This window comes from Coenobita brevimanus, chromosome 61 (assembly GCF_032717465.1).
Source record: "Coenobita brevimanus isolate Jiangsu-jjx chromosome 61, ASM3271746v2, whole genome shotgun sequence".
In the NCBI taxonomy this organism is placed as follows: domain Eukaryota; kingdom Metazoa; phylum Arthropoda; class Malacostraca; order Decapoda; family Coenobitidae; genus Coenobita; species Coenobita brevimanus.
Window position 1 is genome coordinate 35,421,008 of NC_137014.1, and position 19,181 is coordinate 35,440,188.

At 41.1% G+C, this 19,181-nt stretch overlaps 1 protein-coding gene across 1 annotated transcript in view; it reads left to right on the top strand.

Moving 5' to 3' along the window:
- The window catches only part of LOC145403746 (gem-associated protein 5-like), a 410,271-nt gene that overhangs the window by 233,981 nt on the left and 157,109 nt on the right, over positions 1-19,181 (top strand). The window contains exon 17 of the mRNA XM_080275424.1: positions 8,600-8,758. Within this exon, the coding sequence (XP_080131550.1) occupies positions 8,600-8,758 (159 nt within the window). The remainder of the gene's footprint in view (positions 1-8,599; positions 8,759-19,181) is intronic.

Consider the following 19,181-nt stretch of genomic DNA (forward strand, 5'->3'; position numbering starts at 1 on the left):
ACATTGTGGGCCTGGACCTTCGGAACCCAAAACTGCCCCCCCTCACCACCACCACCCCAAAAAAAAAAAAAAAAATCCCCCCCCCAAAATCCAATTTTTTTCCCCATCTGTAATTTGTAATTGCCGCGGGGCGCCGAACGGCTGTTACACCATGGACCCTTCACTCCTTCCTTCCTTCCTCCCCCCTCCCCTGTCAGGGTTGCCATTTGGTATTTTTCATTACCAAATGTGGGCCAATGTGGTAATGAAAAATTCATTTGGTAATGAATCAGAATAATGCAATACCAATGTGTGAGGATGCACAGGATGGAGATGGTGGATTGTTTGCTCTCTCTGATTAATCTGCTAGCCTATATAGCGTGAAAATAATCAAGATGCTGTTCATTATGAGAAGAGTGATTACATGAAATTCCACTTGTATATATAATTAGTGAAGAATAAATGCTAGCTTTACGAATTTGGTAATGAAAAGTTAAATTTGGTAATGAAAATTGAGGAGTTTGGTAATGTGGCCGTTGCGATCTGGCAACTCTGTTACCCCATCATCAACAGTCACAGCCTAACTCCGATCGAGAGCAGATGCTTATCATAATGGAAGCCACCTGTGCTCATTTTTTGTGAATAAATAGTGAATAAACTGCAATACCTCGCCATTAGACCACACAGGAATTTACAGTGTTGTGCATTGTTAAGAAGTTAGAATTTAGAGTGCAAAGGATAAACTGTGGAGTGCAAACTGGCATTGAAACCAGTCCAGGAGCCAAGGACTTGTTGTAAGTACCCAGAATGTTTAATATTGTATAAACTCACCTCTAAAACCTCATTCTCTGGTTCTTTTGCATTTTTTTTCTGTCTTTTATGTCCCTCATTGGTGTGATTTGGGTCTTAAATAGGTGCTATGCATGTCCAGTAGGGAGTTGCATAGGTGTTTTTCTGAGTCAGGGTAGGTTAGGGTCCATAAGTACAAGTCCAGGAGGCTGGGGCCCACTTTCCAGACGGGACCACTTTCCGGACATGCTTTTGGCTCTATTACATTGGAAAGTGGAGGGATTACTGTATATGAATTTGATAGACAGAAGTTCTACAGTATGGCAGTGTGACAGTCGAGTCATGAGCACTACCAGATGCCTGTGTAGCATGGGGGAAGGCATGGAGAAGTGGCACAGTGGATGCAATTTCATACAAGTACTGTATTTACCATCAAAATATCTGTAAAATAATGCAAGGGAGGCAACTTTCCGTCATATTTGTTTGGGGGTAGTTAATTTATAATTGCTGGGTCATTAATTATTCTCATAGCTTTGTTCTGAATTTTATCCAGTTATTTTAGTGCAACCTCTACACATCCACTCCACAACTAACCTCTCACCCTCACTCATACCCCCCTGAATGATAGAAATGGTCAGTATAAAGAGGTAAGTACATATTTTGGGATGTCATAATGTTTTACCACCTGATTGACCCCCTCCTCCTTCATGCACTTAGTGTCTAAATTAACAAGTGTCACTTGTTAGCCCTGCATAAGCCTTATACAAGTCGTGATTAATGAGTGTCGTATAATAGGAATAGTCGTCAGATAAGTGAACAAACTGGTGTTAATGAACATTCATTATGCCAATTAGTGTTGATAGATGTAGCCAATGTGTTAATTGGATAGAGAGAGATTTGTAGATGTATCATAGATTAATTGTCTGCCACCAGTGTAGATAGGATAAAGTAGGGAGTTATGTAGGTAGCCAGGTTGATATGTGAACACCAGTGTCGAAAAAGTTGTGAGGTGTTGGATAGCTTGTTGTGGGGTAGGTGCTGCTCTGTCTCACTGGCCTCTCTATCTTGTATCGTTGATGAGGTGAGTTATAGGCATCCTTGGGTTACGGAGTTGATTGTACACAGCTACTGTATATGGACAGCATAATGTAGTGTAATGGCAAATTTCCTGACTAACCCATCTCCAGGCTTCTGTCTTTGATCGTTCTCTTGGGCTCTTTGACTATGCCCTCCGAAATCTGAGAATATATGCGGCGTCTAGAGCCACAGGGGCATCCCTGCCAATATACTGGTTTTGAGTTAGGTAAGGGAGACAACAGGCTTAACCCTCTTCTCAGTGACAGCACTGGTTGCCATACAAGATTCGGCCTTCTGGACAGTGATAGAAGGGCTCAAAGTCACGTGGTTTTGTCCATGCTGCCGGGCGAGCAAATCAGAGCAGGCAGGCATCTAAGCCACACAGCCCAAACCAATCAGCATTCTCGCTCTCTGCCACTACCTCAGAGCAGCCAATCAGCAAGCGTGTGGCCCAACCGGTGTGCCAGTGAGGCTTCCCTCCCGTGTTCACTGAGGTGTATAATTATTACATATTGGATTTTTACCCCATTTATCGTAGATTATTGGCGACAAGATGATCTGTTGTTATTGGGGTTGAAGGGGGGGTGACAAGATGAGTTCATCACATAGTTACAGTGAGGAGGTGATGTCTATAACCTCTCATAAGCGTCAGAAGTGTGTGGAGAAGTGGAAAAAGGTAGAAAGGAAGAGGATAAGAGAGTGGTGAGGGGAGACAGCGGGAGGGGGCATGGCACCGAGGAGGCAGAGTTGGATGTCGATCTTCTAGATGATGACCCCACCATTTAACCCCCCACTGCCCCTTCTCAGTTTACTTAAGCACTACACTACTTTTTTTTTTTTTAGTGTTATTATTTCAATCTATTATTGTAGAGGAAAAATAATAACTGCATTGATTTTAGTTTTAGTTGTCAAAAACGTGAAATTACAGTAATAATTATTCGTTTATTAATATTAAGTGAACTGGAATCTTCAGTTAATAAAGTTTTGTACATTAATACATTCGTTGATGTTTTTTCTGCTGTGTATTTAAATCCCTACAATATGTTATTATGCCCACTTATAAATTGGGGGTTTGGTTTACTGCATATTTTGTGGATACGGTTATTATTGTTTTGTTTTTTTTGCTGATGATCATTTTGATGTATAAAAGGTTTGTTTATTGCCTTCTGGTTATGACGTTGCCATAAACATAACTTTAAAGTGTCATAACTCAGAAGTACATTTTGGCGCCGATGCCCCTTTGGTTCTAGATGCCTCATATATGGCTCAGTGGTGATGTAGTGTCTGGTAGATTTCCATGGGTAGTTTCCATGAGATCAGGTAACTGGCTCAAGTTGGTTAAACTGCTCATATCATGAAATTCTTATATTGTGTGATCTAAAAGAGATTGAGATACATTGTCATGACATTCTTGATGGTCTGGGGCAACAGGATTGTTGACATACATCCTGTGGATTGACATTCCTAGTGAGAAGCTCTGTGTCACCAGGAGACACTACATACTGCACATTGTGATATGAGATGTATTCTAGTGCCTGTAATTACAGTAATCCCTCTACTGTCCGACGTAATAGAGCCAAAGGCATGTCCAGAAAGTGGTTCCATCCGGATAGTAGGCCCCAGCCTCCTGGACTTGTACTTAAGGACCCTAACCCAGCCTAACTTTGAAAGCCATATAAATAACTCCCTACCAGACATGCATAGCTCCTATTTAAACCTATTTAAGACCCTATTCACAGTAATAATGGACGTAAAGCATGAAATAAATGAAAAGGAACCAAAGAATGAGGAATTAGAAGTGACTGAACCTCAGCCATAGTGCTTGCAGCACATCTGTGGCTGCCTTCTCTAAGGTTTTGGCAGTGGTGAAAATACTCTTGAAGGATGTACAGTAATCCATTGTTGTGCTGTGCATACAGTAATTCTTTGCACTGTGAGTTATAATTGTTTAACACTGCACATTCTATTAATTGCACCATGCCAGTTTCAACCGGCAGTTCGGACTCCACAATTAATTCTTTGCACTGTAAATTCTAATTTCTTAACACTAAACAACACTGTAAATTCCCGTGTGGTCTAGTGGGGAGGTATTGCAGTTTATTCACTGTTTATTCACAAAAGACGAGCACGTGTGGCATCCACTGCATTAAGCATCTACTCGTGATCGAAGTTAGACAGTAACTGTCGGTGAGGGGGAAGCAGGGTTGCCAGAACGCAACTTGGCCACATTACCAAACTCCTCAAATTTCATTACCAAATTTAACTTTTCATTACCAAATTCGTAAAGCTACCATTTATTCTTCACTAATTATATATACATGAAAAAATACATGTAATCACTCTCCTTATAATTAACAGCATGTTGATTATTTTCTTGCTCTGTAGGCTAGCAGATTAATCAGAGAGAGCAAACAATCCACCATCTCCATCCTGTGTATCCTCATACATGTGAAAAATCTGTTTGGTAATGCATTATTCTGATTCATTACCAAACAAAATTTTCATTACCAAATTGGACCACATTTGGTAATGAAAAATACCAAATGGCAACTCTGACAGGGGGGTAGGGGGAGGAAGGAAGGGGTGAAGGAGCCATGGTGTAAATAGCTGTTCGGAGCCACACAGCAATTTCAAATTCTATCTATCTATTGCCAAACGCCTCAATCCCGTTCGGGGTGGCCACAAACAAATCGCCTCTACATTGCCCTGTCCCCCTCCATTTCACTGCCGTGCTCCCAACTCACACCCCCCTCTCTCATATACCTCTCCACCCCATCCCTCCATCTCATCCTTGGCCTCCCCCTCCCTCTCCCCCCCTCCACCTCACTCACATACACTCTCTTCATCAGTTTTTCACCCTCCATCCTCTCCACATGGCCAAACCATCTCATTGTATGCTTCCTAACGCTTCCTATCACATCCACATCCACACCACAATGCTCCTTTATATCCTCATTTGTCAACCTGTCTCTCCATGTGACTCCACAGGCTCCTCTCAAATAACTCATATCCACTGCTCTCACTCTTGACTTGTGCCCTTCCAACAACGTCCAAGCTTCACTTCCATACGTTAGACTTGGTATCACAATACTGTCATGTAGTAACTTTTTCACTTCCATGCTCACTTCCCTGTTTCTTATCACTGCTTTCAAGGAACCACCAACCTGTCTTCCCTGCTGTACCCTTTCAAGCACTTCACCCTCCAAACCTCCATCCTTACTCATCGCACTACCCAAGTACTTAAACGTACTCACATTTTCCAATTCCTCACCATCCAACCTGGCAGTACATTCACTGACTTCACCCCTCTCGAAGACCATCACTTTACTCTTCCCTATATTCACCTTTAGATTCCGTTTCTTACACACTCTCCCGAACTCATCCACTAAGCCTTGCAGCTCCTCTTCGTCTTCACTCAACAACACAGTATCATCTGCAAACAACAGTACAGGGAGTTTCCAAACACTACCCTCTCTCATCAGGGCCACTCCAACATCCACTGCCCTACCTTGTACCTTTTTTATTACCCCATCCATGTACAGATTGAACAACCATGGAGACATGACACATCCCTGTTTCAACCCAACCTTCAAAGAGATAAATTCACTCAGTTCACCATCCACACGCACTGCAGCCTTAGCACCATCATACATACTCTTCACAGCATTCAACAACTTCCCATCTACACCATATATTCTTAATACTTTCCACAATCCTTGTCTATCCATCCTGTCATATGCTTTCTCCAAATCCATGAAAGCCACATACAACTTCTTTCCCTTCTCTAGAAACTTTTCCACTAAAGATCTAAGAATGAATATCTGATCCACATAACATCTTCCCTTCTTAAAGCCTCCCAATTCTTCTCCAACTAATTCCTGTTATTTCCATAACTCTGTCAATAAGTATCATACCATACACTTTTCCTATTATACTAAGAAGACAAATGCCCCTATGATTACCACACACTTCTTTTTCTCCTTTTCCTTTGTACAAGGGAATAATTATACCTGACTTCCAATCCTCCGGAACTTTACCTTCCTCCCAGGCCAATCTGCACATCTTCCACATCCATTCAACTACTATCTCTCCCCCATGCTTCAGCATTTCACCACACACTCCATCAATTCCTGGGGCTTTCCCCAATTTAACTTTCTTCATTGCTTCCACAACTTCTGTCCTGCTGATTTCTTCCTGTCTTCTCACCTCCCTCCTTCTCCCAGCCATTCCCCAGCCACTTATACTCGCATCACTTCCATCCTCTATGTTCAACAATTCCTTAAAGTGTTCTCTCCATCTGCTCACTTTTTCTCCCTTCTCCACTAGTAATCTACCATTTTTATCTTTCACTCCCCTGCTAACTTCACTTCCACCCTGTCTTACTCTCTTCACCTCTTTCTGGAACATATTCTAACAGTCCCTCCACTTTACACTGAATTTCCTTTCAATTTCCTCATCCATTCTCTTCTTACTCTCTCTTACTAATCTTTTCACCTCTCTCTTTCTTTCTACATATAACTCTCTCTTCCGCCTCTCAACGTCTTCCATGCCCCTATTTCTCATCCATTCATTGTATGCTTTCTTCTTTTGTGTCACAGCCTGTCTCACCTCTTCATTCCACCACGCTGTTCCTTGTACCCCCTTCTGTCTTCTCTTCATTCCACACACCACATCACATGCAGCACATATTTCTCCTGTGAATATCCTGCACACACCTTCCACGTCCCCCATCTGCTCCAATTCATATTTGCCCAATCATTCTTCAACTTCTCTCTTATATTCTGCCTTTTTCTCATCCTCTTGTAACCTTTCCACTCTCCTTGCAACTACTCCTTCTTCCCATCCTTCCCTTCTTCTATTACTCCATCTTATTTGGGTCTTGATTCTGGCCACCACCAAGTAGTGGTCAGAAAGTCCACTCCCCCAACCTGTGTAAGCTCTTGCATCCATTACACATCTTCGCATCCTTTCATCCACACACACATAATCAATCATTGCCTTCCTTTCATTCAGTTCATCACCCACCCTTCTCATCACTCGCCATGTATACCTGTGGATCATTTTATGCCTGAAGAGGGTATCGGCTATCACCAACCCCCTCCCAGCACAAATGTCCATTAACACACTACCATTCTTATCTATCTTGGCAGGCACACCCCACTCACCAACTATTCCATCCACCTTCACATTCCCTACTTTACCATTCATGTCACCGATCAAAAACACTCTCTCATTCCTTCCAAACTTTTCCATGCACACTTCCACATTTGTCCAGAACTCTTCTCTCACTCTGCTTGCAGGATCTTGCGTTGGCGCATACACGCACACAATCGCCCACATTTGTATTCCAACTTTCAATCTTACCCTCACAATCCTTGACCCAACTGATCCATACTCTCTTATGTTCTTCTTCCATCTTTTACTCACAACTATACACACTTCTTTTGCTCTCTCATTCTCACCTACTCCTGCACATGTATCCCATCCATACTCCCATTCTCGCACACTCTCACCTCTCCATTTAGTTCCAGTTACTCCACATACATCAACTTTCGCACCCTCAAGCACCTGGACACTCTCTCTCTTTCACCTCATCATTCGCACCTCTTACATTCCATGTTCCAATTACCATGTCCTTTGTCCGGTCCTGGGTCGTCATCTTTTGGTCAGTCCTTGTCCGAGGCTGCTTGTTTGTCTTTTTAGTTAGTTGTTTTCCGGGGAGGGGCACTAACCCTCTGCGAACCCTTTTAGTCACCTTGTACGACAAGCAGGGATACTGGGGGAGTATTCTTGAAAACCCTCCCTACCCCCAGGGATTCTTTTCTTGTTTTGGCCATTTTTGAGTTCCAAATGTCCAGGCCCACAATGTCCAGTAAATGGGGTGTCCGGAAAGTGGGCGTCCAGGTAGTACAGGGATGACTGTATTACATATCTGTAACTATTACATATGACATATTAATGCCTATGCATTGCTTGGTCGTGCCAAACTGCTATACCTATGACCTGTTTGCTATTACAATTTGCATAATTATACAGAAATATGTTACATAGCAACTTTGGGTCTGGTTAGTACTTGGATGGGTGACTGCCTGGGAACACCAGATGCTGTTGGCATCCCTACGTGTCAAGTGGGGTTGGTGGGGAATTAGTGCCCCTCCCTGTAAAACAATTAACTCTAAGCCCTTGGCCACCCCGTCTGGGATACATGGCGTCTGGCAATGAATGAATGAATGTTACATAGCTATTTATATAATTGTAAAAAACTCATGTTATTGTAAATTCATGTTATTTGTTATAATATTGTTGAATTGAATATAGCAACATAATTGTGGAAACATAGTAACATTTTTTTTTGTGTGTGTATGTGTCCGACTCTGGGCATAGGCTTCACAGCCTGCTATCACGGCCCAGCAGTCCTCCTACATACCATACACCTCTACATGTCACCACTTCCACGCTAACATCCACCGTCCATATTGAATACATGCTAGGGCTGTCTCATACAGGACTGGTGTATTGGTATTAGCGGGGGTATTTTTACGACATGTCGGCGGGTCTTCTGGTAGATCAGTAAAGCCTGATTTAATGAAATTCTAATCCTTAAACTGTTCCCTGCCCCAGCCGGGATTCGAACCTGGGTCCGGTGGGACTGCAGGCCACCTCTCTACCGATTGAGCCACCGCCTCCCCATATATAACATAACTGTAACCATTAGGTCATTGTGACTCACGCCTATTTTCATTTGTTTTTCCAGGAGAGCCAATAATAAATTATGGTGGTCACACATCAAGGGTGTTTCGTGTGGAATTCAGTCCGTGTGACCCAGACCTCATGTACAGCCTGGCTGAGGAAAGCTGTGTCCATACCTGGCGACCATCACACCAGAAGGCCAAAACTCCAGGCGATAGCAATGGTTAGTTTTTTTTTTTTTTTTTTTTTTTTCCGTGTTATGGTGTGTTACAATTTTGAAAGAGTAATATATACAGTACTATAGTATTTGTACACTTCCAGCTTTATTCTTGACCCCATTAATACTGTGACTTTTTAGGTACATGCTTGTTGATGGTCTGTTAGTTCTGTTTTGCCTGACTGAAATTCTGGATACAAGCACCTGTAAATCTACATTCTTAATGGACCCTTATTTAACTAAATTTAGTCTGTGTATATTTTTTAGATATCATAAGCAATGAAGAAAGTTAAATCGGGGAAAGCCCCAGGAATTGATGGAGTGTGTGGTGAAATGCTGAAGCATGGGGGAGAGATAGTAGTAGAATGGATGTGGAAGATGTGCAGATTGGCCTGGGAGGAAGGTAGACTTCCGGAGGATTGGAAGTCAGGTATAATTATTCCCTTGTACAAAGGAAAAGGAGAAAAAGAAGTGTGTGGTAATCATAGGGGCATTTGTCTTCTTAGTATAATAGGAAAAGTGTATGGTAGGATACTTATTGACAAGAGTTAGAGAAAGAACAGAGAAATGAGTTGGAGAAGAACAGGGAGGCTTTAGGAAGGGAAGAGGTTGTGTAGATCAGATATTCATTCTTAGATCTTTAGTGGAAAAGTTTCTAGAGAAGGGAAAGAAGTTGTATGCGGCTTTCATGGATTTGGAGAAAGCATATGACAGGGTGGATAGACAAGGATTGTGGAAAGTGTTAAGAATATATGGAGTAGATGGGAAGTTGTTGAATGCTGTGAAGAGTATGTACGATGGTGCAAAGGCTGCAGTGCGTGTGGATGGTAAACTAAGTGAATTTTTCTCTTTGAAAGTTGGGTTGAAACAGGGATGTGTCATGTCTCCATGGTTGTTCAGTTTGTACATGGATGGGGTAATAAAAGAGATACAAGGTAGGGTAGTGGATGTTGGAGTGGCCCTGGTGAGAGAGGATAGTGTTTGGAAACTCCCTGTACTGTTGTTTGCAGATGATGCTGTGTTGTTGAGTGAAGACGAAGGGGAGTTGCAAGGCTTGGTGGATGAGTTTGGGAGAGTGTGTAAGAAACGGAATCTAATGGTGAATGTAGGGAAGAGTAAAGTGATGGTCTTTGAGAGAGGTGATGTCAGTGAATGTACAGCGAGGTTGGATGGTGAGGAATTGGAAAATGTGAGTACGTTTAAGTACTTGGGTAGTGCGATGAGTAAGGATGGAGGTTTGGAGGGTGAAGTGCTTGAAAGTACAGCAGGGAAGAAAGGTTGCTGGTTCTTTCAAAGCAGTGTTAAGAAACAGGGAAGTGAGCATGGAAGTGAAAAAGTTACTACATGACAGTATTGTGATACCGACTCTAACGTATGGAAGTGAAGCTTGGACATTGTTGGAAGGACACAAGTCAAGAGTGAGAGCAGTGGAAATGAGTTATTTAAGAGGAGCCTGTAGAGTCACATGGAGAGACAGGTTGAAGAATGAGGATATAAAGGAACGTTGTGGTGTTGGTGTGGATGTGATAGGAAGCGTTATGAGGAACACACTGAGGTGGTTTGGCCATGTGGAGAGTATGGAGGGTGAAAGACTGACGAAGAGAGTGTATGTGAGTGAGGTGGAGGGGGGAAAAGGGAGGGGGAGGCCGAGGATGAGATGGAGGGATGGAGTGGAGAGGTATATGAGAGAGGGGGGTGTGAGTTGGGAGCAGGGCAGTGAGATGGCGGGGGACAGGGTGACTTGGAGGCGAATTGTTTGTGGCCACCCCAAACAGGATTGAGGTGTCTGGCAGTAGATAGATAGATAGCTTAATGAGGCTTGCCTGAGATCATCTCTTGTTTATATTTCCTGAAATATACTCAGGGCTTCAAAATTGCAAATTACTACAGTCTTGTTGAAACACACACACACACACACACACACACACACACACACACACACACACACACACACACACAGGAAGTGTATAAATTACTGGAAACTCAAGATGTAAGGAAAGCCCCAGGACCTGATGGAATTTCTAATTGGGTACTGAAGGAATGCAGAGAACAACTGGCGGATAAAATTCACAGTTTAATCGTATGCTCACTGGAAGAGGGGAAAGTGCCACAAGAATGGAAGAGGGCAAATGTGGTACCAATTTACAAGGGAGGAAACAGAGAAGAACCCCTGAATTATAGACCAGTGTCTCTAACCAGCATGGTCGCAAAATTGTGTGAGAGAATCCTGAAAGACAGATGGATAAAATATCTGGAAGAGATGAATATTTTGGCTGAATGTCAGTTTGGATTCAGAAGTGGAAGGTCATGTGTTTCTAACTTGTTGAACTTTTACTCAAGAGCGATTGACGTGGTACAGGAGAGAGATGGTTGGGTGGATTGTGTGTACTTAGACTTAGAGAAGGCCTTTGACAAGGTACCTCATAAGAGACTAATGTGGAAACTAGAATATATAGGAGGACTGAAAGGGAAACTTCTGGAATGGATGAGAGACTTTTTGAGAGACAGACAAATGAGAACAGTAATAAAGGATAGGATGTCTGGATGGAGGGAAGTAACAAGTGGAGTTCCTCAAGGCTCGGTGTTGGCGCCAGTAATGTTCCTGATTTACGTAAATGATATGGTAGATGGAGTGAACAGTTATGCAAGTCTGTTTGCTGATGATGTAAAGATCTTGAGGAAGGTAGAGGTTGAAGAGGATTGTAAAATACTGCAGGAGGATTTGGATAGGATACATGATTGGAGCCGGACATTGGAAATGAAATTTAATGTAAAGAAATGTAAAATATTGGAAATGGGTAAAAGTACCAGGAGGCCATCACTGAATTATTTGTTGGGTAATGAATTAATCACAAAAATGAGAGAAGAGAAAGACTTGGGAGTGCTGGTCCAAGATAGTTTGTCACCAGAAAAGCACATTAACAAGATAGTTGGAGAGACTTATAAACTCTTGACTAACATAAGAGTAGCATTTCATTATATGGATGAGGAGATGATGAAAAAATTTGTAGTGACCATGATCCGCCCCAGGTTAGAATATGCAGCGGTAGTGTGGTCCCCACACAAAAAGAAAGATATAAACAAGATTGAGAGAATACAAAGAACAGCAACCAAGATGGTCCCCAGTCTGACAGACCTGTCATACAGAGAGAGGCTGGAAAAACTGGATTTGCCTTCCTTAGAGGAAAGGAGAAAGAGGGGAGACATGATTGCAGTGTTCAGGACCATGGTGGGAGTAGATAAAATTGACAAAGAAGATCTGTTTGTATGGGATAAGAGAGCAACAAGAGGACACGGAATGAAATTGAAAAAGTCAAGCTGCTTGAAGATATCAAGAAATATAGCTTGCCTTACAGAAGTATAGACTTATGGAATAGCCTGGACAAAGAGATCGTCCAGTCTAAAAACTTAAACGAGTTTAAAGCTAAATTTGACTAATTGAGAAACATCGACGGAAACCCACAAGCATAGTACATTCCGTGTATATCACAATTAGGTATATTAGGTAAATACTTAAATATTTGGAACGACTTAGACAAAGAGGTGGTGCATGAGAAAAACATTCATATGTGTAAAGGTAGGCTTGATAAATGTGGATATGGAGACAAGACAACACGAGCATTGCTCAATTCCTGTATACTACAAATAGGTAAATACAAATAGGTAAACACACACACACACACACACCAATCGGCAGAGAGTAAAAACGTCATATCACCTCGCTCCGAGCTGAACACTGTTGGATACAACTGGCTGTACCTAAATAATATCTCTATATGAGTCAGACTATGTACAGGGTTTATCTAGATGGTATTATAAAATATTAGAGCAAGTTTAAACAAATCATTGCCCAAATAACAGAACATAACTGGTTAGTACAGGAATGTGTTGATCGTCACAGCCGTTTCGACTACGGTACCACAGGTGAGTTAAGATGCACAATTATCAGTAAAAACTTTTCCTTATCTTATTATTAACACAAAAGGACCATTATATTAAGTGAAGTGAATATGGAAGGAGCTGGGAAGAGAGAAAGGGTTAGAAAGCAGGATGATTTCTACCAGGAACTGGTCGCAATGGAAACATTCAACAAATTAGTAGAAAGGATGAACAGATTGGAAAAGGCACTTTAGAGTGAAATGGATGGCATTAAGAAGCAATTGTGCATGCAGAAGGAAGAAAATGAAAAATCGGTAAAAGAATTAAACAGGAAAGAGACATCAATAGATGAGCTGACAGTTGAGGTAGGTTCACTTAAAAGGAAGATTAGTGAAATGACAAGTGCGGTTGTCAACCATGAGAGTATTATAGAGGAATTCAAAAATGATACAGAGACAGTTAGGCAAGCAAGCAGTCTGATAGATCAAAATAATGATACTGAAGAGAAGTTAACCTAGGTGAATGAGGTGATGCAAAGTTATAAAGACGATGTGGAAACTGTGTATCCTGAAATGGCGAAAGTTAGGCAAGACTTAGAAAAAAGAGTCGAAGAAAAAAGCATTAGAAAGGAAGTGAAAAAAAAATCCCAAATAACCCAAAATTGGTCAAGGATTTCAGCAGATATTAATAAATTTATAGTAATCACCTCCTGGAGGAGGAAGAAATAAAAGATAAAATTTCAAGAGACAAAAAGGACATGGCAAATATAATGAACATATTGAAGGAAGTATCAGAGGAAATATGCGATAAAGACATCGAGGAACACAAAAGGTTAGGGAGATATGAGAGAAATAAGACAAGGCCTGTGAAAGTAACCCTCCAGAGTGTGAACACTGGAGGCAGTACTAAAAAATGCAAATAAGCTCATGGAAAACGAGGAATTTAAAAAAGTATGGATATAATGATGTCTAACTCAAGAGAAGAGGGAGGAGGCAAAAACAAAGAACAAGGGAAGATCAGAAGAAGAGAAGAGTACTTTTTTTTTTTTACAAAGTAATTGGACAGCAGGTAAGAAAGTGGTACGTAACCAACAGGGAACAGAAAGGAGGAAGGCTGTAGACTTAAGTCATGGCAAGTGTGTAAACCAGATGGTTAGGTTGATGTATTCAAATGTAAATGGAATGGTGTCTAAATTATTAGAGTTAGAAGACTAAATCAAAGAAAAGGAACCACACATTATCTGCCTAACTGAAACAAAATTAAAACCCCAAATATATCAAACGATACCCTATAATTAGAAAAATACAATATATGGAGAAGAGACAGAAATTTAAGGAAGGGAGGAGGAACTATAATCTTAACAAGGGAAAATCTGCAAGTCAAAGAAATAAAATATACCCTCACAAGTAGAACTGATTGCATTGGAAATTGACACATATGAAGGGAACGTAATTGTGGCAAATTTATACATGCCACCTAAAACAAACACCTAGGAAAGAGACAAATATGAAGACCTGGCAGAAAATGCAATTCAGAGTTTAAGAACATTATTACATAGAATGGAAGAAAAATCTGAAAGAATTGTAATGAAATTGACAGTATATCACCCCCCATTCAGCAAAAGCGACCATGTAGTATTAAATTGTGCCTTCTGGATTGCATATGACGTTACCAGCAATGAGAGTTACAAAAAGTAGGGATGTGCATTTCAGTCCGTGTAGTACTCAGTTTACTCGGTTCTTGAGTTTGAGTGAGTACTGCTCAGTTTACTCGGTTCGGGCAGTTCAGTTACTTGATCGATTTAATCCCCAAAACAATGCAAAATAGACCCTCAAATGATTCATTGATGTTACAATAATGTTAAATAATTTCTTTTGTTTTCTTAAATCTTCCATGTTCACCTTATATTTTATGAATACTTGAAAACAGTGTTGGGAATTACAAAATACTGATAGCGAGTTACGCAATGACCTGTACCCGTACTGTACCTGACACATTCCCATTCGAGCTCTCATCGCCCTCGCATTTCTTTTCCTGATTAAAGGCATTACATTCTTGGTCGAAATGAGTATGTTATGTGTTAATAAATTTGAAATATTCTCATCTTTGGCAACCCATTGGCTCCCCTAGCCTCCTGCTTATCAGACTGCCATCCACTTCCCCTCCACCCTACACTTTTCTCATTTCTGTTTTCCACCTGAGTGAAAAGTAATAATTCGGTACTCGGTTTACTTGGTTTTGAAGAGTAATCAATACCGAATTACTTGGTTTGCAGAAAGTACTCGGTTTGCCCATCACTAACAAAAAGAGTAACTTACAAAAAGGGCAATTATCATGACCTGAAGAAGTACTAATTAGAAATAGATTGGGAAAATGAAATTAGAGGACAAGATTTAAATATTATGTATAGAAAACTCTGTGATCTTTATGAAACAGGAGTCCAAAATTACATTCCACAGCACAAAGCAACAGAAATGAAAATAAAGAAATGGTTTAATACAGAGTGTATAAAAGCAAAAGAAAAAAGAGATTTGCTGTGGAATAGATACAGAAGACACAATAGTGAGAGGGAATATAACAACTATAAACAGTCAAGAAATGATTATACAAAGATAAGGAGGGAGGCTTGGAGACAGTTTGAGGAGAACACTGTAAATAAAAGTAGTGATCAACCCAAGCTTTTTTACAGCTACATCTGAAGTAAAACCAAAGTTAAAGATAAAATACAGTCCATTACGGATGAGGGGATCATCTATACACAAGAAAAAGGTATTTGTGAAGTACTAAATAAAAACTTTCAATCAGTTTTTACAAAAGAAAGAAATTTTGAGAGAGATGGAATGGAATATGCATGCCCACATGTATTACCAGGTATACAATAGATAGATAGATAGATAGACAAATATCAGAAAAAGAAGTACAGGAAGAGTTACGTAAATTGGACAAAGGAAAAGCAAATGGTCCTGACGGAATTTCTGGTTGGGTGTTACATGAATGTGCAGAAGAGCTAAGCAGACTGTTGTATTTAATATTTAACCTCTTAACCGCGGGGCGTCACTTTTGTGACGCTTGGGAGCAAGGGATCATACCGCGGGGCGTCGCTTTTGTGATTCTGTGTTATTTTGAATTCGCCTGGGCTTTCAAGTGGTGGCTTGTATCATCTGCCAGTACTGCTAATGTCCAACACTAGTCAGCACTCCTAATCTCATCTGTACTCCCATCCATTGTTGACAATTTAGCCATTTCTCCCCGTTCTTGACTCCCCTCCCTACCCCCCCTCCATTACCCTATCCTCTCGCCTGCCCGGCCATGCTACGCTAAGTAAATCTTCCCTGGACTTTTTCACTGATTTCATCTATTGAAATAAGCCCTATGCCCTATTCTTATACCAAATAATATATACAAGAAAGAAATAAGGTAGGTGAGAGTGCCATACACCTGGAATTAGCTAATTATCACTTGACAACACCTCACGTGCACTCGTTCGCTAATTTTCACTGTTTATTTCCCCTGGAAATATGACGTATAATCTATTTTCGTAATAAATATACATATAAGGAGGGAAGGGAGAAGCCTAAGTGATATTTACATTCACCTGGAACTACCTAATTTATAATGTATTGTTTAGATTTCCTGCCAATCATTTCATTGCTATAAATTAGCTGTGTCAAGAGCTAACGTTGGTAGTACTGAATATCCCTAGGTAGGCCACCACCCCGGCCCTCCCTTATCAGTTCACTCTCATCTTCCGAAGTGGAGGTACGTCTGTTTGCTCTTGCTGACTTCAGGGACTTTTCACCCCCATGCAAAGGGCCCTGTGACCTTTACCCCCTACTAAACCTCGTGTGGAAAGAGGTAAAGGGCTGACAATTGATAAAAGAGTGACTACGATCTTTCTATTGAGTAAAACAGTGCAAGTGGAATTGTAAATAATGTGTAAATACTGTGTAAACAGCAAGTGAAAGTAATGAATGTAAATATACGTGAACAGTGGAAAATAGTTTTATAAGTTACTTCAAGTGACAGTGCATAACACAGTGTAAATAAAATAGAAATGTAAATAACGTAAATAAAATAGAGAACGTAAATAGAAATGTAAATGAGTAGTATTATAAGAATACGAGTATATACCCTAGGAGTACTGAAAGTGAAAGTTTCACTCTAGCATGTCTGAATACTATGAGTTATGAGAGTGAAGATGAAAGTGACATTCACTCTCAATGCTAGTATACAGGACGAGAAAGTGAATGCTACGTATTTTACTGAAAGAAATTGAATCCCTACAGTGACAATAAACTAATACTACTGAAGGAAACTTATGGATAAAGACTGTAGATATATATATGTGTTATATAGTAATAGAAATATAAAGTGTGAGGGGTTTTATGAATAATAAATGACAGAGTATCAAGAGCGAACTAGCGCAAGTGCGACGGTCAGACGCGCTTGTAATTTTCATTGCTTTCGCAGTGTATTTCTTTTTGGAGTATGGATCCCAAACTACTTGAAAATCATAGAGTAGTGTTTATAGTGTTAATATCTGGCTGTGGTAATCATATTACGGGTTGTCGGGAAGTGTAAAGTGGAGACTTCGTTACCCAACTTCAGAGGTCTCCACAAGTCCTACGGTAACCGACGAAGGCTCAACAAACATTCCAGGAGAAAGCTGAAGGTATGTGCCATAAGCATATATAATTTTAATATTCTAGGACTAATAACTGATTTTTGGCAAATATTTTTTGAGAGTCTGTCGGAGCCCGAATAACCCCGCGGCACACGCAAAACATTGGTAAACATGCCCGCGGTGTAGGGGTTAAGGACCCTAATCCAGCTTAACCTGTACCCTCCCGACATCGTACGTCATACGACAGTACATGATAGCTGCCATGAAGCCATTGTTGTACACCGTTTGATTCACAATTGCTAGGCACGTTGCATGCACATTTTTCAAATTTCGCAGATGATTCATGGCAGGCAGACGCGTTAGACCTTCCTCTAGTGTATGATAGTAGAAACAACAGTATCAGCTAGTCAAGTGTGCTAGAAATCGGCGATTTATGGTTGGTACCATTACGAACCTACGTTATTTTCACTCATTTTTTTTTTATGTATATACCACAATATTGTTGATGTATATGTACTTTTGTAGCAAATAAATTTAAATTTATGTATTTAGGATGGTTGTGAGTGTGAGTTGGGAGCAGGACAGTGAAATGGCGGGGGACAGGGCGACGTGGAGGCGATTTGTTTGTTGCCATCCCGTACAGGATTGAGGCAATAGATAGATAAATAGGTTGGTTTTGATTAGTTACCCTCCTCCTTCCCACTGTAGAAAACGGAGCAGCAGCACCGGCCCGGCCACAGAACACCTGGCTGAGGTGAAGGGGGATCCACCTTAGGACCACTTGGGGGTGACGAGAGCAGCTTTCTTGATTTTCATTAGTTTCTCACCAAAAGGGAATGTTTTACCAAAAAAAATAATAGTTCGAAAATTAATCGGATTTTCAGGGGGTGGGGGGCCCGAAAAAACTGGGAGGGTATGGGTTACCTCAGAAAACCACCTACATAACTGCCTACCGGACTTGCACTGCCCCTATTTAAGACCCTGTTCACACAGATAAGGGACATAAAGCATGAAATAAATGAAAAGGGACCAGAGAATGAGGAAAAACTGGGAGGGTATGGGTTATCTCAGAAAACCACCTTCGTAACTGCCTACCGGACTTGCACTGCCCCTATTTAAGACCCTGTTCACACAAATAAGGGACATAAAGCATGAAATAAATGAAAAGGGACCAGAGAATGAGGAATTAGAGGTGAGTATGGAAAATATTTAGCAGTGTACAGGGTACTTACAGAACGTCCGCGGCCGCCTCCTCTAAGGCTCTGACAGTGGTGAAAATACTCTTGAGCACATACAGTAATCCAGTGTTGTGCTGCACTTAATTCTTTGCACTGTGAGTTATAATTGTTTAACACTGCACATTTTGTTCTTAATTGCGCCACGCCAGTTTCAACCGCCAGTTTGCGCTCTGTACTTAAGCTTTGCACTCTGAATTCTAATTTCTTAACACTGCACAACACTGTAAATTCCCATGTGGTCTAGTGGCGAGGTATTGCAGTTTATTCACTGTTTATTCACAAAAATGAGCATGTGCAGAATCCATTGTGATGAGCATCTACTCACGATGGTAGTTAGGCGGTAACTGGGGAGGGGGTAGGAACAGCAGGGGGCCTGCGGCCGTGCGTAAACACAGCTGTTCAGTGGCGTGCGCCAAATTCAAATTACAGGCGGGTAAAAAATTCGCATTTGGGGGGGATTTTTTTCTTTTTTTGGCCATTTTTGGGGTCCGAAGGCCCTGGCCCAAAATGTCCAGGTAGTGGGGGGTCCAGATAGTGGGCGTCTGGATAGTAAAAGGATTACTCTACTTCAATGGTCACTGCTCTTCTGAATTTTCAGCTTGCATCCCTCCACCACTATGCCATTCATGTAGCAGCCATCTAGAAGCAAACTTTCATACCTTTTCTGTCCATTTTCTAATGCAAGAGT